This window comes from Salmo trutta, chromosome 39 (genome assembly GCF_901001165.1).
Source record: "Salmo trutta chromosome 39, fSalTru1.1, whole genome shotgun sequence".
Classification (NCBI taxonomy): Eukaryota; Metazoa; Chordata; class Actinopteri; order Salmoniformes; family Salmonidae; genus Salmo; species Salmo trutta.
In genome coordinates, this window is record NC_042995.1 from 114,301 (window position 1) to 139,552 (window position 25,252).

Consider the following 25,252-nt stretch of genomic DNA (forward strand, 5'->3'; position numbering starts at 1 on the left):
CCTCTCTCATCTCCCTCTCCTGTTACTCCTCTCTCATCTCCCTCTACTGTTACTCATCTCTCATCTCCCTCTCCTGTTACTCCTCTCTCATCTCCCTCTCCTGTTACTCCTCTCTCATCCCCCTCTCCTGTTACTCCTCTCTCATCCCCCTCTCCTGTTACTCCCTCTCTCACCTCCCTCTCCTGTTTACTCCTCTCTCCTCTCCCTCTCCTGTTACTCATCCTCCCTCTCCTGTTACTCCTCTCTCATCCCCCTCTCCTGTTCACTCCTCTCTCATCTCCCCTCTCCTGTTACTCCTCTCTCATCCCCCCTCTCCTGTTACTCCTCTCCCCATCCCCCCTCTCCTGTTACTCCTCTCTCATCTCCCTCTCCTGTTACTCCTCTCTCATCCCCTCTCCTTGTTCCTGTTACTCCTCTCATCTCCCTCTCCTGTTACTCCTCTCATCATCTCCCTCTCCTGTTACTCCCTCTCTCATCTCCCTCTCCTGTTACTCCTCTCTCATCTCCCTCTCCTGTTACTCCTCTCTCATCTCCCTCTCCTGTTACTCCTCTCTCATCCCCCCTCTCCTGTTACTCCTCTCTCATCCCAATCTCCTGTTACTCCTCTCTCATCTCCCTCTCCTGTTACTCCTCTCTCATCTCCCTCGCCTGTTACTCCTCTCTCATCTCTCTCTCCTGTTACTCCTCTCTCATCTCCCTCTCCTGTTACTCATCTCCCTCTCCTGTTACTTCTCTCTCATCTCCCTCTCCTGTTACTCCTCTCTCATCCCCCTCTCCCTCTCCTGTTACTCCTCTCTCCCTCTCCTGTTACTCCTCTCTCATCTCCCTCTCCTGTTACTTCTCTCTCATCTCCCTCTCCTGTTACTCCTCTCTCATCCCCCTCTCCCTCTCCTGTTACTCCTCTCTCCCTCTCCTGTTACTCCTCTCTCATCTCCCTCTCCTGTTACTCCTCTCTCATCCCCCTCTCCCTCTCCTGTTACTCCTCTCTCATCTCCCTCTCCTGTTACTCCTCTCTCATCCCCCTCTCCTGTTACTCCTCTCTCATCCCCCTCTCCTGTTACTCCTCTCTCATCCCCCCTCTCCTGTTACTCCTCTCTCATCTCCCTCTCCTGTTTCTCATCTCTCATCCCCTCTCCTGTTACTCCTCTCTCATCCCCCTCTCCTGTTACTCCTCTCTCATCCCCCTCTCCTGTTACTCCTCTCTCATCCCCCTCTCCTGTTACTCCTCTCTCATCCCCCTCTCCTGTTACTCCTCTCTCATCTCCATCTCCCTCTCCTGTTACTCCTCTCTCATCTCCCTCTCCTGTTACTCCTCTCTCATCTCCCTCTCCTGTTACTCCTCTCTCATCTCCCTCTCCTGTTACTCCTCTCTCATCCCCCTCTCCTGTTACTCCTCTCTCATCCCCCTCTCCTGTTACTCCTCTCTCATCTCCCTCTCCTGTTACTCCTCTCTCATCTCCCTCTCCTGTTACTCCTCTCTCATCCCCCCTCTCCTGTTACTCCTCTCTCATCTCCCTCTCCTGTTACTCCTCTCTCATCTCCCTCTCCTGTTACTCCTCTCTCATCTCCCTCTCCTGTTACTCCTCTCTCATCCCCCCTCTCCTGTTACTCCTCTCTCATCTCCCTCTCCTGTTACTCCTCTCTCATCTCCCTCACCTGTTACTCCTCTCTCATCTCCCTCTCCTGTTACTCCTCTCTCATCTCCCTCTCCTGTTACTCCTCTCTCATCTCCCTCTCCTGTTACTCCTCTCTCATCCCCCCTCTCCTGTTACTCCTCTCTCATCTCCCTCTCCTGTTACTCCTCTCTCATCTCCCTCTCCTGTTACTCCTCTCTCATCTCCCTCTCCTGTTACTCATCTCCCTCTCCTGTTACTCCTCTCTCATCTCCCTCTCCTGTTACTCCTCTCTCATCTCCCTCTCCTGTTACTCCTCTCTCATCCCCCCTCTCCTGTTACTCCTCTCTCATCTCCCTCTCCTGTTACTCCTCTCTCATCTCCCTCTCCTGTTACTCCTCTCTCATCCCCCTCTCCCTCTCCTGTTACTCCTCTCTCATCTCCCTCTCCTGTTACTCCTCTCTCATCCCCCTCTCCCTCTCCTGTTACTCCTCTCTCATCCCCCCTCTCCTGTTACTCCTCTCTCATCTCCCTCTCCTGTTACTCCTCTCTCATCTCCCTCTCCTGTTACTCCTCTCTCATCTCCCTCTCCTGTTACTCCTCTCTCATCTCCCTCTCCTGTTACTCACCCCCCTCTCCTGTTACTCCTCTCTCATCCCCCTCTCCTGTTTCTCCTCTCTCATCTCCCTCTCCTGTTACTCCTCTCTCATCTCCCTCTCCTGTTACTCATCTCCCTCTCCTGTTACTCCTCTCTCATCCCCCCTCTCCTGTTACTCCTCTCTCATCTCCCTCTCCTGTTACTCCTCTCTCATCTCCCTCTCCTGTTACTCCTCTCTCATCTCCCTCTCCTGTTACTCATCTCCCTCTCCTGTTACTCCTCTCTCATCTCCCTCTCCTGTTACTCCTCTCTCATCTCCCTCTCCTGTTACTCCTCTCTCATCCCCCCTCTCCTGTTACTCCTCTCTCATCTCCCTCTCCTGTTACTCCTCTCTCATCCCCCTCTCCCTCTCCTGTTACTCCTCTCTCATCCCCCCTCTCCTGTTACTCCTCTCTCATCTCCCTCTCCTGTTACTCCTCTCTCATCTCCCTCTCCTGTTACTCCTCTCTCATCCCCCTCTCCTGTTACTCCTCTCTCATCTCCCTCACCTGTTACTCCTCTCTCCCCTCCCTCTCCTGTTACTCCTCTCTCCCTCTCCTGTTACTCCTCTCTCCCTCTTCTGTTACTCCTCTCTCATCTCCCTCTCCTGTTACTCCTCTCTCATCTCCCTCTCCTGTTACTCCTCTCTCATTTCCCTCTCCCTCTCCTGTTACTCCTCTCTCATCTCCCTCTCCTGTTACTCCTCTCTCATCCCCCTCTCCTGTTACTCCTCTCTCATCCCCCTCTCCTGTTACTCCTCTCTCATCTCCATCTCCCTCTCCTGTTACTCCTCTCTCATCTCCCTCTCCTGTTACTCCTCTCTCATCTCCCTCTCCTGTTACTCATCTCTCATCTCCCTCTCCTGTTACTCCTCTCTCATCCCCCTCTCCTGTTACTCCTCTCTCATCTCCATCTCCCTCTCCTGTTACTCATCTCCCTCTCCTGTTACTCCTCTCTCATCTCCCTCTCCTGTTACTCCTCTCTCATCTCCCTCTCCTGTTACTCCTCTCTCCCTCTCCTGTTACTCATCTCTCATCTCCCTCTCCTGTTACTCCTCTCTCATCCCCCTCTCCTGTTACTCCTCTCTCATCTCCATCTCCCTCTCCTGTTACTCATCTCCCTCTCCTGTTACTCCTCTCTCATCTCCCTCTCCTGTTACTCCTCTCTCATCTCCCTCTCCTGTTACTCCTCTCTCCCTCTCCTGTTACTCATCTCTCATCTCCCTCTCCTGTTACTCCTCTCTCATCCCCCTCTCCTGTTTCTCCTCTCTCATCTCCCTCTCCTGTTACTCCTCTCTCATCTCCCTCTCCTGTTACTCATCTCCCTCTCCTGTTACTCCTCTCTCATCCCCCCCTCTCCTGTTACTCCTCTCTCATCTCCCTCTCCTGTTACTCCTCTCTCATCTCCCTCTCCTGTTACTCCTCTCTCATCTCCCTCTCCTGTTACTCCTCTCTCATCCCCCCACTCCTGTTACTCCTCTCTCATCTCCCTCTCCTGTTACTCCTCTCTCATCCCCCTCTCCTGTTACTCCTCTCTCATCCCCCTCTCCTGTTACTCCTCTCTCATCTCCCTCACCTGTTACTCCTCTCTCCCCTCCCTCTCCTGTTACTCCTCTCTCCCTCTCCTGTTACTCCTCTCTCCCTCTTCTGTTACTCCTCTCTCATCTCCCTCTCCTGTTACTCCTCTCTCATCTCCCTCTCCTGTTACTCCTCTCTCATTTCCCTCTCCCTCTCCTGTAACTCCTCTCTCATCTCCCTCTCCTGTTACTCCTCTCTCATCCCCCTCTCCTGTTACTCCTCTCTCATCCCCCTCTCCTGTTACTCCTCTCTCATCTCCATCTCCCTCTCCTGTTACTCCTCTCTCATCTCCCTCTCCTGTTACTCCTCTCTCATCTCCCTCTCCTGTTACTCATCTCTCATCTCCCTCTCCTGTTACTCCTCTCTCATCCCTCTCTCCTGTTACTCCTCTCTCATCTCCATCTCCCTCTCCTGTTACTCATCTCCCTCTCCTGTTACTCCTCTCTCATCTCCCTCTCCTGTTACTCCTCTCTCATCTCCCTCTCCTGTTACTCCTCTCTCCCTCTCCTGTTACTCATCTCTCATCTCCCTCTCCTGTTACTCCTCTCTCATCCCCCTCTCCTGTTACTCCTCTCTCATCTCCATCTCCCTCTCCTGTTACTCATCTCCCTCTCCTGTTACTCCTCTCTCATCTCCCTCTCCTGTTACTCCTCTCTCCCTCTCCTGTTACTCATCTCCCTCTCCTGTTACTCCTCTCTCATCTCCTTCAACTCTATCTTCATCCTCCTCTCCCTCTTACCTGCCGGGTGGTGCAGACGGGGGTAAAGGCGTTGGTTCCACAGGTAAAGATCCGCCTCCCGGTAATGAGCAGGACTCGGATGTAGTTCTGACACTCATCCTGCGGGGACGGGAACATAACACCACCATACAATAGTCTATGTTCATTTATTCCTGTACAAGGTTAGTACAGCTTCTAGTACATTTCATTGAAGCTATCTAAATATCTCTGGTGAGGGCAGCCCCTTTAATGTAGAACTCTACCAGTCATCTGTCTTTATCTAAATATCTCTGGTGAGGGCAGCCCCTTTAATGTAGAACTCTACCAGTCATCTGTCTTTATCTAAATATCTCTGGTGAGGGCAGCCCCTTTAATGTAGAACTCTACCAGTCATCTGTCTTTCTCTATCTAAATATCTCTGGTGAGGGCAGCCCCTTTAATGTAGAACTCTACCAGTCGTCTGTCTTTCTCTATCTAAATATCTCTGGTGAGGGCAGCCCCTTTAATGTAGAACTCTACCAGTCGTCTGTCTTTCTCTATCTAAATATCTCTGGTGAGGGCAGCCCCTTTAATGTAGAACTCTACCAGTCGTCTGTCTTTCTCTATCTAAATATCTCTGGTGAGGGCAGCCCCTTTAATGTAGAACTCTACCAGTCGTCTGTCTTTCTCTATCTAAATATCTCTGGTGAGGGCAGCCCCTTTAATGTAGAACTCTACCAGTCGTCTGTCTTTCTCTATCTAAATATCTCTGGTGAGGGCAGCCCCTTTAATGTAGAACTCTACCAGTCGTCTGTCTTTCTCTATCTAAATATCTCTGGTGAGGGCAGCCCCTTTAATGTAGAACTCTACCAGTCGTCTGTCTTTCTCTATCTAAATATCTCTGGTGAGGGCAGCCCCTTTAATGTAGAACTCTACCAGTCGTCTGTCTTTCTCTATCTAAATATCTCTGGTGAGGGCAGCCCCTTTAATGTAGAACTCTACCAGTCATCTGTCTTTCTCTATCTAAATATCTCTGGTGAGGGCAGCCCCTTTAATGTAGAACTCTACCAGTCATCTGTCTTTCTCCATCTAAATATCTCTGGTGAGGGCAGCCCCTTTAATGTAGAACTCTACCAGTCGTCTGTCTTTCTCCATCTAAATATCTCTGGTGAGGGCAGCCCCTTTAATGTAGAACTCTACCAGTCATCTGTCTTTCTCCATCTAAATATCTCTGGTGAGGGCAGCCCCTTTAATGTAGAACTCTACCAGTCGTCTGTCTTTCTCTATCTAAATATCTCTGGTGAGGGCAGCCCCTTTAATGTAGAACTCTACCAGTCGTCTGTCTTTCTCTATCTAAATATCTCTGGTGAGGGCAGCCCCTTTAATGTAGAACTCTACCAGTCGTCTGTCTTTCTCTATCTAAATATCTGTGGTGAGGGCAGCCCCTTTAATGTAGAACTCTACCAGTCATCTGTCTTTCTCCATCTAAATATCTCTGGTGAGGGCAGCCCCTTTAATGTAGAACTCTACCAGTCGTCTGTCTTTCTCTATCTAAATATCTCTGGTGAGGGCAGCCCCTTTAATGTAGAACTCTACCAGTCGTCTGTCTTTCTCTATCTAAATATCTCTGGTGAGGGCAGCCCCTTTAATGTAGAACTCTACCAGTCGTCTGTCTTTCTCTATCTAAATATCTCTGGTGAGGGCAGCCCCTTTAATGTAGAACTCTACCAGTCATCTGTCTTTCTCTATCTAAATATCTCTGGTGAGGGCAGCCCCTTTAATGTAGTACTCTACCAGTCATCTGTCTTTCTCCATCTAAATATCTCTGGTGAGGGCAGCCCCTTTAATGTAGAACTCTACCAGTCGTCTGTCTTTCTCTATCTAAATATCTCTGGTGAGGGCAGCCCCTTTAATGTAGAACTCTACCAGTCGTCTGTCTTTCTCTATCTAAATATCTCTGGTGAGGGCAGCCCCTTTAATGTAGAACTCTACCAGTCGTCTGTCTTTCTCTATCTAAATATCTCTGGTGAGGGCAGCCCCTTTAATGTAGAACTCTACCAGTCATCTGTCTTTCTCCATCTAAATATCTCTGGTGAGGGCAGCCCCTTTAACGTAGAACTCTACCAGTCGTCTGTCTTTCTCTATCTAAATATCTCTGGTGAGGGCAGCCCCTTTAATGTAGAACTCTACCAGTCGTCTGTCTTTCTCTATCTAAATATCTCTGGTGAGGGCAGCCCCTTTAATGTAGAACTCTACCAGTCGTCTGTCTTTCTCTATCTAAATATCTCTGGTGAGGGCAGCCCCTTTAATGTAGAACTCTACCAGTCGTCTGTCTTTCTCCATCTAAATATCTCTGGTGAGGGCAGCCCCTTTAATGTAGAACTCTACCAGTCATCTGTCTTTCTCTATCTAAATATCTCTGGTGAGGGCAGCCCCTTTAATGTAGAACTCTACCAGTCATCTGTCTTTCTCCATCTAAATATCTCTGGTGAGGGCAGCCCCTTTAATGTAGAACTCTACCAGTCGTCTGTCTTTCTCTATCTAAATATCTCTGGTGAGGGCAGCCCCTTTAATGTAGAACTCTACCAGTCGTCTGTCTTTCTCTATCTAAATATCTCTGGTGAGGGCAGCCCCTTTAATGTAGAACTCTACCAGTCATCTGTCTTTCTCCATCTAAATATCTCTGGTGAGGGCAGCCCCTTTAATGTAGAATGCTACCAGTCGTCTGTCTTTCTCTATCTAAATATCTCTGGTGAGGGCAGCCCCTTTAATGTAGAACTCTACCAGTCGTCTGTCTTTCTCTATCTAAATATCTCTGGTGAGGGCAGCCCCTTTAATGTAGAACTCTACCAGTCGTCTGTCTTTCTCTATCTAAATATCTCTGGTGAGGGCAGCCCCTTTAATGTAGAACTCTACCAGTCGTCTGTCTTTCTCTATCTAAATATCTCTGGTGAGGGCAGCCCCTTTAATGTAGAACTCTACCAGTCGTCTGTCTTTCTCTATCTAAATATCTCTGGTGAGGGCAGCCCCTTTAATGTAGAACTCTACCAGTCATCTGTCTTTCTCTATCTAAATATCTCTGGTGAGGGCAGCCCCTTTAATGTAGAACTCTACCAGTCGTCTGTCTTTCTCCATCTAAATATCTCTGGTGAGGGCAGCCCCTTTAATGTAGAACTCTACCAGTCGTCTGTCTTTCTCTATCTAAATATCTCTGGTGAGGGCAGCCCCTTTAATGTAGAACTCTACCAGTCGTCTGTCTTTCTCTATCTAAATATCTCTGGTGAGGGCAGCCCCTTTAATGTAGAACTCTACCAGTCCTCTGTCTTTCTCTATCTAAATATCTCTGGTGAGGGCAGCCCCTTTAATGTAGAACTCTACCAGTCATCTGTCTTTCTCCATCTAAATATCTCTGGTGAGGGCAGCCCCTTTAATGTAGAACTCTACCAGTCGTCTGTCTTTCTCTATCTAAATATCTCTGGTGAGGGCAGCCCCTTTAATGTAGAACTCTACCAGTCGTCTGTCTTTCTCTATCTAAATATCTCTGGTGAGGGCAGCCCCTTTAATGTAGAACTCTACCAGTCGTCTGTCTTTCTCTATCTAAATATCTCTGGTGAGGGCAGCCCCTTTAATGTAGAACTCTACCAGTCATCTGTCTTTCTCTATCTAAATATCTCTGGTGAGGGCAGCCCCTTTAATGTAGAACTCTACCAGTCGTCTGTCTTTCTCCATCTAAATATCTCTGGTGAGGGCAGCCCCTTTAATGTAGAACTCTACCAGTCGTCTGTCTTTCTCTATCTAAATATCTCTGGTGAGGGCAGCCCCTTTAATGTAGAACTCTACCAGTCGTCTGTCTTTCTCTATCTAAATATCTCTGGTGAGGGCAGCCCCTTTAATGTAGAACTCTACCAGTCGTCTGTCTTTCTCTATCTAAATATCTCTGGTGAGGGCAGCCCCTTTAATGTAGAACTCTACCAGTCGTCTGTCTTTCTCTATCTAAATATCTCTGGTGAGGGCAGCCCCTTTAATGTAGAACTCTACCAGTCGTCTGTCTTTCTCTATCTAAATATCTCTGGTGAGGGCAGCCCCTTTAATGTAGAACTCTACCAGTCGTCTGTCTTTCTCCATCTAAATATCTCTGGTGAGGGCAGCCCCTTTAATGTAGAACTCTACCAGTCGTCTGTCTTTCTCTATCTAAATATCTCTGGTGAGGGCAGCCCCTTTAATGTAGAACTCTACCAGTCGTCTGTCTTTCTCTATCTAAATATCTCTGGTGAGGGCAGCCCCTTTAATGTAGAACTCTACCAGTCGTCTGTCTTTCTCTATCTAAATATCTCTGGTGAGGGCAGCCCCTTTAATGTAGAACTCTACCAGTCGTCTGTCTTTCTCCATCTAAATATCTCTGGTGAGGGCAGCCCCTTTAATGTAGAACTCTACCAGTCGTCTGTCTTTCTCTATCTAAATATCTCTGGTGAGGGCAGCCCCTTTAATGTAGAACTCTACCAGTCGTCTGTCTTTCTCCATCTAAATATCTCTGGTGAGGGCAGCCCCTTTAATGTAGAACTCTACCAGTCGTCTGTCTTTCTCTATCTAAATATCTCTGGTGAGGGCAGCCCCTTTAATGTAGAACTCTACCAGTCGTCTGTCTTTCTCTATCTAAATATCTGTGGTGAGGGCAGCCCCTTTAATGTAGAACTCTACCAGTCATCTGTCTTTCTCCATCTAAATATCTCTGGTGAGGGCAGCCCCTTTAATGTAGAACGCTACCAGTCGTCTGTCTTTCTCTATCTAAATATCTCTGGTGAGGGCAGCCCCTTTAATGTAGAACTCTACCAGTCATCTGTCTTTCTCTATCTAAATATCTCTGGTGAGGGCAGCCCCTTTAATGTAGAACTCTACCAGTCATCTGTCTTTCTCTATCTAAATATCTCTGGTGAGGGCAGCCCCTTTAATGTAGAACTCTACTAGTCATCTGTCTTTATCTATCTAAATATCTCTGGTGAGGGCAGCCCCTTTAATGTAGAACTCTACCAGTCATCTGTCTTTCTCTATCTAAATATCTCTGGTGAGGGCAGCCCCTTTAATGTAGAACTCTACTAGTCATCTGTCTTTATCTATCTAAATATCTCTGGTGAGGGCAGCCCCTTTAATGTAGAACTCTACCAGTCATCTGTCTTTCTCTATCTAAATATCTCTGGTGAGGGCAGCTCCTTTAATGTAGAACTCTACCAGTCATCTGTCTTTATCTATCTAAATATCTCTGGTGAGGGCAGCCCCTTTAATGTAGAACTCTACCAGTCATCTGTCTTTATCTATCTAAATATCTCTGGTGAGGGCAGCCCCTTTAATGTAGAACTCTACCAGTCATCTGTCTTTCTCTATCTAAATAGTCCAGAACTGCCAGACAGCTATAATACCTCTGTCTTTCCTTTGCTCTGACACGACCGCTTGGTGTCTTCATCTGGTCCCCATTCTACTGCCTGGAGAAGAAAATGACGCAAAAAAATGGCATATAAACGTGTGCACAATAACGTGGACAGAATGTGTAGATTGAATCCTTGCTAAATCAGATTTAGTATGGGATATGTATTGTATATACTATTATACATACACAAAAGTTTAGCCACACCCGTTGCTGACAGGTGTATAAAATTGAGAGCACAGCCATGCAATCTCCATAGACAAACATTGACAGTAGAATGACCCATACTGACTTTCAACATGGCACCATCATAGGATGCCACCTTTCCAACAAGTCAGTTCATCAAATTTCTGCCCTGCTGGAGCTTCCCCGGTCAACTGTAAGTGCTGTTATTGTGAAATGGAAAGTCTAGGAGCAACAATGGCTCAGCCGCGAAGTGGTAGGCCACAAAAGCTCACAGAATGGGACATCCGAGTGCTGAAGCGTGTTGCTCGTTCAAATACTCTGTCCTCGATTGCAGCACTCACTACCGAGTTCCAAACTGCCTCTGGAAGCAACATCAGCACAAGAACTGTTCGTCGAGAGCGTCATGAAATGGATTTCCATGACCGAGCAGCCGCACACAAGCTTAAGATCACCATGCGCAATGCCAAGTGTCTGCTGGAGTGGTGTAAAGCTTGCCGCCATTGGACCTTGGAGCAGTGGAAACGCGTTCTCTGGAGTGATGAATCACGCTTCACCATCTGGCAGACCAATGGACGAATCTGGGTTTGGAGGATTCCAGGAGAACACTACCTACCCAAATGCATAGTGCCAACTGTAAAGTCTGGTGGAGGAGGAATAATGGGAGGCTGTTTTTCATGGTTAGGGCTAGGCCACTTAGTTCCAGTGAAGGGAAATCTTAAAGCTACAGCATACAATGACATTCTAGACGATTCTGTGCTTCCAACTTTGTGGCAACAGTTTGGGGAAGGCCCTTTCCTGTTTCAGCATGACAATGCCCCCGTGCACAAAGCGAGGTCCATACAGAAATGGTTTGTTGAGATCGGTGTGGAAGAACTTGACTGGCCTGCACAGAGCCCTGACCTCAAACCGATTGAACCCCTTTGGGATGGATTAAAACACCGACTGCGAGCCAGGCCTAATTGCCCAACATCAGTGCCCGACCTCACTTATACTTTTGTAGGTAAATGGAAGCAAGTCCCCGCAGCAATGTTCCAACATCTAGTGGAAAGCCTTCCCAGAAGAGTGGAGGCTGTTATAGCAGCAAAGGGGGGACCAACTCCATATTAATGTTCATGATTTTGAAATGAGATGTTCGACAAGCCAGTGTCCACATACTTTTGTAGTGTATAATACATGTATACTGTTAACTATGAATTGTTGTTTGCACATTTACACAGCTAATGCAAGACATATGACAAATTACATTACACTGATCCCCCCAACTCAATTACTGCCCTGCTGGAGCTTCCCCGGTCAACTGGAAGTGCTGTGAAGTGGAACGTCTAGGAGCAACAATGGCTCAGCCGCGAAGGGGTTAGCCACAAGCTCACAGAACGGGACCGCCAAGTGCTGAAGCGCATTGTGCGTAAAAATACTCTGTCCTCGATTGCAGTCAATCACTCCAGTCTAATCACCATGGCTACATCCCCCAACTCAATCACTCCAGTCTAATCACCATGGCTACATCCCCCAACTCAATCACTCCAGTCTAATCACCATGGCTACATCCCCCAACTCAATCACTCCAGTCTAATCACCATGGCTACACCCCCCAACTCAATCACTCCAGTCTAATCACCATGGCTACACCCCCCCCAACTCAATCACTCCAGTCTAATTACCATGGCTACACCCCCCCAACTCAATCACTCCAGTCTAATCACCATGGCTACAACAATTGGATCTTGACCACAGGCCAAACAAAAACACAAGTCATCCAGCGAACACAAAATGTTCTAACAACATTTGCACATGGTTCCCCTATTTTGCATATAACTTTCCAAGGAATAGTGTTTTGGGTTCAGTAAGGAAGCCTAGTGGTTAGAGCATTGGCCTAGTAACCGAAAGGTTGCAAGATCGAATCCCCGAGCTGACAAGGTAAAAAATCTGTCGTTCTGCCCCTGAACAAGGCAGTTAACCCACTGTTCCTAGGCCGTTAATGAAAACAAGTATTTGTTCTTAACTGACTTGCCTAGTTAAATAAAGGCAAAAAAGCATAAGAATAGTAGTATGATTAAACTGTATTCTCTGTTCCTACAATTTCATTGTGGTGAAGAAAGCTGAGAGCGAAAAGCAGCACCTCATTTTTTGGGGAAATGTTATCATAGTTTTGGGAAACTGTCTGAAACTGCAAATCAAGGTTTGTTTACACCATAAATATCAGTGTAAACAAACGTAGTAAATACAATTGTGTGCACATCTCAAGGCCCAAAATTGCCGCCCAAGACTGCAATTTAATTTCATTAAAATAGCTGATAAATAAATTGGTGTGTGTCCTACCATTACAATGCTGACCTGCACAAACTATTTACCTGCTCAAACTATTTCCTATTAAACCGATATATCTCTCAGACCCTCAAACTTAAGGGGAGCCCTTACACTGACACACCTTACAGTATACTGTAGCATTTCACTGTGCTTTACTTTGGAGCCACTGAAACAAGCCTCAGCCTCGTGAAAGTTCACTGCTAAACTCACTCCCACCAAGTCTTTCCCTCAGTCACCCTGACAACAGAGCTCCCAAATCTACTTCTAAAGATCAGGGACAAAGCGTGAATGAATGACCAAACTGAAAACTCTTCCCTGTGTTTGCATAATGCCATTGTGGCCACTGGTGCAGTGGTCGATTAAGGAGTTGGTTCTCAGAGGTGTCATTCATGGTTCGCTTGCTCTGATAGGCCGACCAGGGCCTCCAAAGTCACACATGTCCCTCCCTCCCCCAGCCTGCCCCTTGTCCGTTCATTCAGTATAGCGTTGATGAATGACATGAGCCTCTTATTGAGACGGTCAGTGGGCTCATTGTTTGAGGACACTCCTTAAGTACCTGGATGTATACTGACTACACTCCTTAAGTACCTGGATGTACAGTATACTGACTACACTCCTTACGTACCTGGATGTATACTGACTACACTCCTTAAGTACCTGGATGTATACTGACTACACTCCTTAAGTACCTGGCTGTATACTGACTACACTCCTTAAGAACCTGGATGTATACGGACTACACTCCTTAAGTACCTGGATGTATACTGACTACACTCCTTACGTACCTGGATGTATACTGACTACACTCCTTACGTACCTGGATGTATACTGACTACACTCCTTACGTACCTGGATATATACGGACTACACTCCTTAAGTACCTGGATGTATACTGACTACACTCCTTACGTACCTGGATGTACAGTATACTGACTACACTCCTTAAGTACCTGGATGTATACTGACTACACTCCTTACGTACCTGGATGTACAGTATACTGACTACACTCCTTAAGTACCTGGATGTATACTGACTACACTCCTTAAGTACCTGGATGTATACTGACTACACTCCTTAAGTACCTGGATGTATACTGACTACACTCCTTAAGTACCTGGATGTACAGTATACTGACTACACTCCTTACGTACCTGGATGTATACTGACTACACTCCTTAAGTACCTGGATGTATACTGACTACACTCCTTAAGTACCTGGATGTATACTGACTACACTCCTTAAGTACCTGGATGTATACGGACTACACTCCTTAAGTACCTGGCTGTATACTGACTACACTCCTTAAGTACCTGGATGTATACTGACTACACTCCTTAAGTACCTGGATGTACAGTATACTGACTACACTCCTTAAGTACCTGGATGTATACTGACTACACTCCTTAAGAACCTGGATGTATACTGACTACACTCCTTACGTATCTGGATGTATACTGACTACACTCCTTACGTACCTGGATGTATACTGACTACACTCCTTACGTACCTGGATGTATACTGACTATACTCCTTAAGTACCTGGATGTACAGTATACTGACTACACTCCTTAAGTACCTGGATGTATACTGACTACACTCCTTAAGTACCTGGATGTATACTGACTACACTCCTTAAGTACCTGGATGTACAGTATACTGACTACACTCCTTAAGTACCTGGATGTATACTGACTACACTCCTTAAGTACCTGGCTGTATACTGACTACACTCCTTACGTACCTGGATGTATACTGACTACACTCCTTACGTACCTGGATGTATACTGACTACACTCCTTAAGTACCTGGATGTATACTGACTACACTCCTTAAGTACCTGGATGTATACTGACTACACTCCTTAAGTACCTGGATGTATACTGACTACACTCCTTAAGTACCTGGATGTACAGTATACTGAATACACTCCTTAAGTACCTGGATGTACAGTATACTGACTACACTCCTTAAGAACCTGGATGTATACTGACTACACTCCTTAAGTACCTGGATGTATACTGACTACACTCCTTACGTACCTGGATGTATACTGACTACACTCCTTAAGTACCTGGATGTACAGTATACTGACTACACTCCTTACGTACCTGGATGTATACTGACTACACTCCTTACGTACCTGGATGTATACTGACTACACTCCTTAAGTACCTGGATGTACAGTATACTGACTACACTCCTTACGTACCTGGATGTACAGTATACTGACTACACTCCTTACGTACCTGGATGTACAGTATACTGACTACACTCCTTAAGTACCTGGATGTATACGGACTACACTCCTTAAGTACCTGGATGTACAGTATACTGACTACACTCCTTAAGTACCTGGCTGTATACTGACTACACTCCTTAAGTACCTGGATGTATACTGACTACACTCCTTAAGTACCTGGATGTACAGTATACTGACTACACTCCTTAAGTACCTGGATGTATACTGACTACACTCCTTACGTACCTGGATGTATACTGACTACACTCCTTACGTACCTGGATGTATACTGACTACACTCCTTACGTACCTGGATGTATACTGACTACACTCCTTACGTACCTGGATGTATACTGACTACACTCCTTAAGTACCTGGCTGTATACTGACTACACTCCTTAAGTACCTGGCTGTATACTGACTACCCTCCTTAAGTACCTGGATGTATACTGACTACACTCCTTAAGTACCTGGATGTACAGTATACTGACTACACTCCTTAAGTACCTGGATGTATACTGACTACACTCCTTAAGTACCTGGATGTACAGTATACTGACTACACTCCTTAAGTACCTGGATGTATACTGACTACACTCCTTAAGAACCTGGATGTATACTGACTACACTCCTTAAGTACCTGGATGTACAGTATACTGACTACACTCCTTAAGTACCTGGATGTATACTGACTACACTCCTTAAGTACCTGGATGTATACTGACTACACTCCTTAAGTACCTGGATGTATACTGACTACACTCCTTACGTACCTGGATGTATACTGACTACACTCCTTACGTACCTGGATGTATACTGACTACACTCCTTAAGTACCTGGATGTATACTGACTACACTCCTTACGTACCTGGATGTATACGGACTACACTCCTTACGTACCTGGATGTACAGTATACTGACTACACTCCTTATGTACCTGGATGTATACTGACTACACTCCTTAAGTACCTGGATGTATACTGACTTCACTCCTTAAGTACCTGGATGTATACTGACTACACTCCTTAAGTACCTGGATGTATACTGACTACACTCCTTAAGTACCTGGATGTATACTGACTACACTCCTTACGTACCTGGATGTATACTGACTACACTCCTTAAGTACCTGGATGTATACGGACTACACTCCTTAAGTACCTGGATGTACAGTATACTGACTACACTCCTTATGTACCTGGATGTATACTGACTACACTCCTTAAGTACCTGGATGTATACTGACTACACTCCTTACGTACCTGGATGTATACTGACTACACTCCTTAAGTACCTGGATGTATACGGACTACACTCCTTAAGTACCTGGATGTACAGTATACTGACTACACTCCTTATGTACCTGGATGTATACTGACTACACTCCTTAAGTACCTGGATGTATACTGACTACACTCCTTACGTACCTGGATGTATACTGACTACACTCCTTAAGAACCTGGATGTATACGGACTACACTCCTTAAGTACCTGGATGTATACTGACTACACTCCTTACGTACCTGGATGTATACGGACTACACTCCTTAAGTACCTGGATGTATACGGACTACACTCCTTACGTACCTGGATGTACAGTATACTGACTACACTCCTTACGTACCTGGATGTATACTGACAACAAAGTTCAGTACTATAAGGCACGTTTAACATTTTAACATTTGCCGATAGTGGTACAGCGTAGGATCTTAATTTGAACCAGTTTGCTACAGCAGGAAAAAAATCCTGCAGCAATAGGAAATTTGAATTATTATGTGGATTATAATTAATGGTAATCTTTGTAGCATATTAGCGTTTTTCATCATGAATGTTGTTCTGGAGGCAGCACTGCGGAGTGGTCACTCGCTAGCACAGCCACAAATTTATAAAATCTGATTTTAAACCTAACCCTTTAGAAGTGGAAATTACAAACTTCCGAAGCCAATTTAAACCTGAAATATACTACAAGTTAAAATTTCCTGCATTGCAGGTAGGTTCTCCTGCAAAAGGGTTATCAAATTAAGATACTACATCTGTATATTGAAATTGTAAAACGACCTTGTAAGAAATTATTTATGTTATATGCAGTCATCCTTGAACTTGCAAATAAAATCATTGTACCTTGTATCCATGGATACAAATGGATCATAATTCGTAGAGAAAGAACACTCCAATCATATCATTAAAGGAGAGAGGTTCTTTGTAATGTTCACGGTATGTCCTTTAGTTGTATACTGATGAAAAGCAATTCATACAGTTAATGACATATCAAGGAGCCATTGTAAGAGATGGAATATATTTATAATATCCCTAAGACAGCCGGACGGCTGGATGGACAGGAAGACATTTGTGCATTCTGCAGCACTGTGACATTTCCAAAACAGCTTATTCAGATTGATTTTAGGGAGACGTTTGATGGGTATTATCCCAAGAAAGCAATGACGTGGCCCTCAGAACAAATCTGACAGAAAGTTCATGACTGACATCAAATTGATCAACCATTTAGCAATGACAGAGTAGGGATCAGGGGAGGGAGAGGAGACAAGGGATAGAGAGAATGAGACAGAGAGAAAGAGAGCGCGATAGACAGAGAGAGATAGACAGAGAGATTCATGTTTATTAATTTTCCCTTTTGTACTTTAACTATTTGCACATAATCTGAATTTGACATTTCTTTATTATTTCTGTGAATGTAAAGAAAAGTTTATTTCACTTTTGCTTATCTATTTCACTTGCTTTGGCAATGTAAACATGTGTTTCCCATGCCAATAAAGCCCCTTAAATTGAAATTGACAGAGAGAGGGGGGGTGCAATTTGAGAGTGAGGGGGCAGAGTAAAGGTAGCTGGGTAGATCCCGTTCCTGTGTGATGTAACTCCTGGTAAACACCAATCTGGCCCAGTAAACCCCCAGTGTGTTGACATTCCTAACCCCCTCCCCCCACTCAGCTAAGGAACGGAGCCTACTGGCCAACAGTTACTCTGATGTGTCTGGTCTCTTCTACAATTTCAACAAACTATATGGTTGCCTAGCTACCATTTGGAAGAGTGAAAACAGCCCTAAGTAATGTGGTGTGTAATAACAGTGGGAGCATGGAGAGCTGTGAACAGCTTACCTGTAGGAGAGAAGCATTACTGAGACTCAGTCTGAAGAGGTGATTTCTGAAGATAGAGGAGAGAGAGTTCTAACCAACATGATGGCATATTCTACATCAGTAAAAAACAAGCAAAAGTCTGTTGTGTTGGATGTGTGTGTACATGTAAAATAGGTGTTCTGTGTGTGGGTTGCACGTGTGTGTGTGTGTGTGTGTGTGTGTGTGTGTGCTTGGGTTTGTGTGTGTATCTCACCTAGCTCCCACAATCAGCTGGTTTCTGGTCAGGTCAAGGGTCAGCTGGGAAAAGTCCTTCACTCCGGGAAGAGAGAATCCTGACATCCAGGGACTCAATGCTGAAAGGAGGAAGAGGAGGGAAGGAAGAAGAGAAGGAAGAGGAGGATTAGGAGTACGAGGAGGTGAAACGAGTGTGAACATCCAGTCAGTTTGGAAACCGACACTAAACGGTCGCTGGCTCAGGCCCTGCTCTGACTGTGTGAAATGTCTCTCCCCTGAGGTTTTACCTGGAACATAGGGATGAGCCTTCCAGCCTGTGTCGTCAACTGATTTCTCACCAGGCATCAGTTGAAACCAGCTCCTGTAGATCCATTATGACAGTAGCAGGCTAACACAGTAGTAGCATGTTGACACATCTGTATCATATCAAGATCAGTGCGACTGTGAGAGCGGGTGGCTCAAAACCAAAAGCTGTCAAACCAGCAGATAATCTCTCCTTGAGCCCTGTGCTGAAACGCATGCTGACCCTTTCCAGAGGCTGAGCTAACGCTAGCCTGCTTCATTAGATGGAGAATGAGAGACAGAGGGACAGTTAGGGGGAGGGAGAGAGAGAGAGAGAGTGAGAGACAGAGAGAGAGAGAAAGAAAGAGAGGGGGAAAGAGAAGGAGACAGGGAAAGATAGGCGGGGAGAGAAAAAAAGAGCGAGAGACAGAGGAAGACAGAGAGAGCGAGAGAGCAGGAGAGAGAGAGAGAGAGAGAGAGAGAGGGGAGAGAGAGGGGGTGTTAGAGAGAGAGAAAGAGATGGGGGAGACAAAGAGGTCTTTGTGGGGCGGGAGGGATGTACCCAAAGCAATAAAGGCAGGGTTTGTTTTGGTGTCCTGATGTTAATGCAACTCGACACCCAGTCAAAACAGCCAAGGCCCAGGACTCTGCACCAATAGAAAGACTGTTTGATGGGCAAATATAAACAGTTTAGCTTGGATGAGTCCAACTAGGGACTTTAAATTGAGGAGATAGAGACACAACTTCAAAACAAATGGGATAAGTCAGAGAAGGCGAGCAAGACGTTCTCATATAGGCGACCCAGGCTGGGACGTGATATAGTATACTGTATCTCAGCAACAGCTTAATATATACATCATTTCTACAGAGGACAGGTGATTTTAAGTGCATTTCAAAATCATAATACTGTAACATAAAAAAAGCCTCAGCCATTGAGATAGAATTGTAAAATGTGAAACTCCACACCACTCCGCTAACACAGACAGACTGTTAATCAGAACCTCTAGTACCCAAACCTCACACTGTTAAAACAGACCATAAAATAACCTTAATGCTCCCTCTGGGAAGGAATAATCTCCTTAACACATGAGAAATGGTATCCTGCATAAAGGTTAGTCCCTCTGGAACCTTTCAATGACGGGCGATATTAAAAATGAAAAATGGCACACGACTTCGGACAGCATCCGTACCACACCATAAACATCTTCTTCTGGACAGAGCTGCTACTGTACGCTGCTATGAGCTCTGTACAAAATGTCTGACCTAGTTCTCACTAACACAATGTTGTGTAGTAGGGCCTGTTTCACACCAGGTCTGAACATGCAGTGGCTACAGTTGTATTCTCTAGTAGATAGATCAATTCATAAATATAGTGAATACTTTCATTTCTCATAGGGAAATGTGCAGCAACATACAGGCCTGCTTGACACAATGTCACTGGATCTGAACGGCTTCAAATCAAATATTATTGGTCACATATACATGGTTAGCAGATGTTATTGGGAGTGTAGCAAAATGCTTGTAAAAGGACTAGAAGCGAGGCAGCCCTCTCTGTCGACGCCATCTTTAAAAGGCTTCAGTCCATATCAATGTTTGTCTACAGCGGGGGATGGGCAACTGCTTCTTTTGTAGCCCTGCGATCAATTCCACCCCTACAATATATCAGTCTCTGACAGCACGTATCAGCTAACATTGTTTAGATTGGTAAGTTAGTCATGCCAGCTATCTAAACTTGTAGTAATCATGGTTGAATTACCGACCGGGGCCCATTGATTTTATTAGTCACTCTCACTCAGATATCATATTAAAAACTGCAAACATTTCTCTCCACCCAATGGCCAAATGTGAAGAATTGCAGGAAATAACTCTAAAACGTCAGATTTTTCTCTCTGCTGTCATGAGGGGAAAAAAGTTAATGTCACTTCGGGCCGTCAAAAAGCTGACTGCATGTTTTACATTTGTAAACAATTCTTATTTACAATGACGGCCTACCCCGGCCAAACCCGGACGACGCTGGGCCAATTGTGCGCTGCCCGATGGGACTCCCAATCACAGCCGGTTGTGATACAGCCTGGGTGTCTGTAGTGACACCTCAAGCACTGAGATGCAGTGCCTTAGACCGCTGCGCTACTCAGGAGCCCTGTGTGGGTAGGCAGACCCGCGAGCCATTCGGGAGCCCTGTGTGGGTACGCAGACCCGCGAGCCACTCGGGAGCCCTGTGTGGGTACGCAGACCCGCGAGCCACTCGGGAGCCCTGTGTGGGTACGCAGACCCGCGAGCCACTCGGGAGCCCTGTGTGGGTAGGCAGACCCGCGAGCCACTCGGGAGCCCTGTGTGGGTAGGCAGACCCGCGAGCCACTCGGGAGCCCTGTGTGGGTACGCAGACCCGCGAGCCACAGTGGCCCCTCATGATGAGTTCAGATTTCTTGTGGCCCCACCCACATCAGAGTTGCCCATCCGGTCTCCAGTAAGACAACAATAGCAGACAGCAGTGTTCCCTGAGGTATATAGTGATGCCAGTCTCAGCCACATTGAACCAGCATGTGACAAGTGTGACAAGTGTTTGATGATTGACAGTTGACTGACAGGACAGTTTACCATTCTCCCCTCTCTTCCTCCCCCACCTCCTCTCCTCAGACCCCTTTCAGAAACTACACCCCTGAGGGGGGGAGCATCCTGGCAAAGAACAGACACTTTCTAACAGACATCCAAATGGAGTGGAAAGTAGTCTCTCTCTCTCTCTCTCTCTCTCTCTCTCTCTCTCTCTCTCTCTCTCTCTCTCTCTCTCTCTCTCTCTCTCTCTCTCTCTCTCTCTCTCTCTCTCTCTCTCTCTCTCTCTCTCTCTCTCTCTCTCTCTCTCTCTCTCTCTCTCTCTCTCTCTCTCTCTCTCTCTCTCTCTCTCTCTCTCTCTCTCTCTCTCTCTCTCTCTCTCTCGATAATGGAACCCTGAAAAGAGCTGACTGTGGAGGGAAGGAGCGAGGGAGGGGTTTTTGGGATGAGAGAGAGAAAGAATAGACAGCTCTCTCAAAAGAGAAAAGGCACCAGAAATGAGAGGAGTCCAATTATCTACAATCACAAAATGTTGCTGTCCTTTCGGTTTCTCTTGGGCCAGACCCATATAGCTGGCTTTCTGGGCAGAGGAGTGATTGAGAAGGATGAGGCTGCAGAATCCTCAGAGGAGATAGCAGTGAATAGCAAACCATTGTGAAACGTCTCATTGGAATGATGATGCTAGTGAGGAGTAGATTTGCAAAATGGTATTGGAAATCTGTCAAATACTTTCGCTATGCTTGACTGAGCTGCCTGGAGCACCGGAACCAATTGCATACTCTCAAAAATGCAAACCCTGCCTATCCGGCACAACAGGCAGACTCAGGCAGATGCTCAAAGTATCTAATGTGCTCACCTCTGTATGGGACGATGGGATGAACTTTCCTGTTACACTCCGGTAGGGGCGGGGACGGGCTCTCAAAGTTGACCAATGGCTGCTGGCATAGACAGAGTGGCAGGCAGAGGAGCAGCAGTAGACCAACGGGAGGAAGGGACACAACCTCCCACAGGGACGTCGCCATGGTTACGGGGCCAACCACGCCCACCATACCTCTAACTGGTCCTCACAGGACACACCTGAGGGAGGAAGGACAGAGCTGTCAGTCAAACATACACATGGCCAATGACGATTGGTTATAACATACAGACAGCCAATCACCACTTAGACAGTAAAGTGCAGCGAAAGACAACTAGAGCGACAATGTCTTCTGTATAAAATGTATTTGAGCTTTTAGATATTTTTACTCCTTGAAAGATATGGGAAATAAAGGTAGAAAGAGCAACGTGTCAACTGAACACCACAGACCATAGATAATACTATGTTTTACCTCTATGCCAGAATAGATCCATTTAACAAATCTGATCATTTCATTTAAACCTTTTAGTGATCCCAAGCCTTCCTGACCCCTGGGCCTTGTACTTTTGACCGTTTTATGGGCTGGCCAATTGACACCTGTCTAGTGTGCTGACATTGTGCAGAGCTGGAGTGAGTGGCCACCAACGCTGACCCAAATGACATTAGCGGGGTCAAAGGTTATAGCAACGCAACAGTAATTGAGCTACTCCCCCTATCCCAAACCCCAACATGCAAACTTATCCTGTCATTACTAATAATCACACACATTTATTCAAATGAAGATAGATATGCAGGGGTTGAGGAAACGGTGTGTGGTATGAAGGTAGACGTGCAGGGGTTGAGGAAACGGCGTGTGGTATGAAGGTAGACAAGCAGGGGTTGAGGAAACGGTGTGTGGTATGAAGGTAGACGTGCAGGAGTTGAGGAAACGGTGTGTGGTATGAAGGTAGATATGCAGGGGTTGAGGAAACGGTGTGTGGTATGAAGGTAGACAAGCAGGGGTTGAGGAAACGGTGTGTGGTATGAAGGTAGACGTGCAGGGGTTGAGGAAACGGCGTGTGGTATGAAGGTAGACAAGCAGGGGTTGAGGAAACGGTGTGTGGTATGAAGGTAGACATGCAGGGGATGAGGAAACGGTGTGTGGTATGAAGGTAGACGTGCAGGAGTTGAGGAAACGGTGTGTGGTATGAAGGTAGATATGCAGGGGTTGAGGAAACGGTGTGTGGTATGAAGGTAGACAAGCAGGGGTTGAGGAAACGGTGTGTGGTATGAAGGTAGACGTGCAGGAGTTGAGGAAACGGCGTGTGGTATGAAGGTAGACAAGCAGGGGTTGAGGAAACGGCGTGTGGTATGAAGGTAGACAAGCAGGGGTTGAGGAAACGGTGTGTGGTATGAAGCTAGACGTGCAGGAGTTGAGGAAACGGTGTGTGGTATGAAGGTAGATATGCAGGGGTTGAGGAAACGGTGTGTGGTAGGAAGGTAGACAAGCAGGGGTTGAGGAAACGGTGTGTGGTATGAAGGTAGATATGCAGGGGTTGAGGAAACGGTGTGTGGTAGGAAGGTAGACAAGCAGGGGTTGAGGAAACGGTGTGTGGTATGAAGGTAGACAAGCAGGGGTTGAGGAAACGGTGTGTGGTAGGAAGGTAGACGTGCAGGAGTTGAGGAAACGGTGTGTGGTATGAAGGTAGATATGCAGGGGTTGAGGAAACGGTGTGTGGTAGGAAGGTAGACGTGCAGGAGTTGAGGAAACGATGTGTGGTAGGAAGGTAGACGTGCAGGAGTTGAGGAAACGGTGTGTGGTATGAAGGTAGATATGCAGGGGTTGAGGAAACGGTGTGTGGTATGAAGCTAGACATATAGGGTTTGAGGAAACGGTGTGTGGTATGAAGGTAGATATGCAGGGGTTGAGGAAACAGTGATGGTAGGAAGTTAGACATATAAGGGTTGAGGAAACTGTGTGTGGTATGAAGCTAGACATGCAGGGGATGAGGAAATGGTGTGTGGTATGAAGATAGACGTGCAGGGGATGAGGAAACGGTGTGTGGTATGAAGGTAGACATATAGGGGTTGAGGAAATGGTGTGTGGTATGAAGATAGACGTGCAGGGGTTGAGGAAACGGTGTGTGGTATGAAGGTAGACAAGCAGGGATGAGGAAACGGTGTGTGGTATGAAGCTAGACATATAGGGGTTGAGGAAACGGTGTATGGTATGAAGGTAGACAAGCAGGGGTTGAGGAAACGGCGTGTGGTATGAAGCTAGACAAGCAGGGGTTGAGGAAACGGTATGTGGTATGAAGCTAGACAAGCAGGGGTTGAGGAAACAGTGTTTGGTATGAAGCTAGACAAGCAGGGAGTGAGGAAACGGTGTGTGGTATGAAGCTAGACAAGCAGGGAGTGAGGAAACGGTGTGTGGTATGAAGCTAGACAAGCAGGGAGTGAGGAAACGGTGTGTGGTATGAAGCTAGACAAGCAGGGGTTGAGGAAACAGTATCTGGTCCACCTTCATCCCCTTTAGCCGATAGAAAAGAGAACAATGGCCTATTTCCATAGAATATAATAGTTTAGTATAGAATAGTTTACAATATAATAGTTTAGTATAGAATAGTTTACAATATAATAGTTTAGTAGAGAATAGTTTACAATATAATAGTTTAGTAGAGAATAGTTTACAATATAATAGTTTAGTAGAGAATAGTTTACAATATAATAGTTTAGTAGAGAATAGTTTACAATATAATAGTTTAGTAGAGAATAGTTTACAATATAATAGTTTAGTAGAGAATAGTTTACAATATAATAGTTTAGAATAGAATACCGGAGCACCAAGTCTAGGACCAAAAGGCTCCTCAACAGCTTCTACCCCCAAGCCATAAGACTGCTGAACAATTCATATAATCGCCACCGGACAATTTACACTGACCCCCCCTCCCTTTTGTACACTGCTGCTACTCGCAGTTTGTTTGTTATCTATGCATAGTCACTTCGCCCCCACCTACATGTACAGATTACCTCAACTACCCTGTACCCCCGCACACTGACTCGGTACAGGTGCCCCCTGTATATAGCCTCATTGTTATTCTTATTGTGTTACTTTTTATTATTACCTTTTATTTTAGTCCACTTTGTAAATATTTTCTTCTTCTTGAACTGCACTGTTGGTTAAGGGCTTGTAAGTAAGCATTTCACGGTTGGTGGGTAGTTCTGTCATAAAGTTCGTCGTCTGAGGAGGAGAAATCATCGGACCAATATGCAGCGGTGAAATTGCTCATCTTCTTATTTATTAAAGAAAGGAAGGAAAAATACTCATACAAACCAACGACGAAAAACAGTCCTGTAAGGTGCTCAGACTATACACGGAAACAACTACCCACAAAACCCATGAAGAAAAAACCCCTACTTAAATATGATCTCTAATCAGAGGCAACGAGGATCAGCTGCCTCCAATTAGAGATCAACCCAAACATACACAACATAGAAATAGATAACATAGATCAAACCCAAAATACACAAAACAACCACCCCCCTGCCACGCCCTGACCATACTATAATAACAAAATAAC

The 25,252-nt window shown here is 45.9% G+C and overlaps 1 protein-coding gene across 1 annotated transcript in view; it reads right to left on the bottom strand.

Moving 5' to 3' along the window:
* Nucleotides 1-18,205, bottom strand: part of LOC115179220 (semaphorin-5B-like) — a 59,118-nt gene extending 40,913 nt beyond the window's left edge. Inside the window, exons 1-4 of the mRNA XM_029740613.1 lie at nt 18,024-18,205; nt 17,792-17,837; nt 9,939-10,001; nt 4,567-4,665 (exon numbers count right to left, since the gene is read on the bottom strand). Coding sequence (XP_029596473.1) covers nt 4,567-4,665; nt 9,939-10,001; nt 17,792-17,837; nt 18,024-18,205 — 390 coding nt within the window. The remainder of the gene's footprint in view (nt 1-4,566; nt 4,666-9,938; nt 10,002-17,791; nt 17,838-18,023) is intronic.
* Between the last annotated feature and the right edge of the window lie 7,047 nt (nt 18,206-25,252).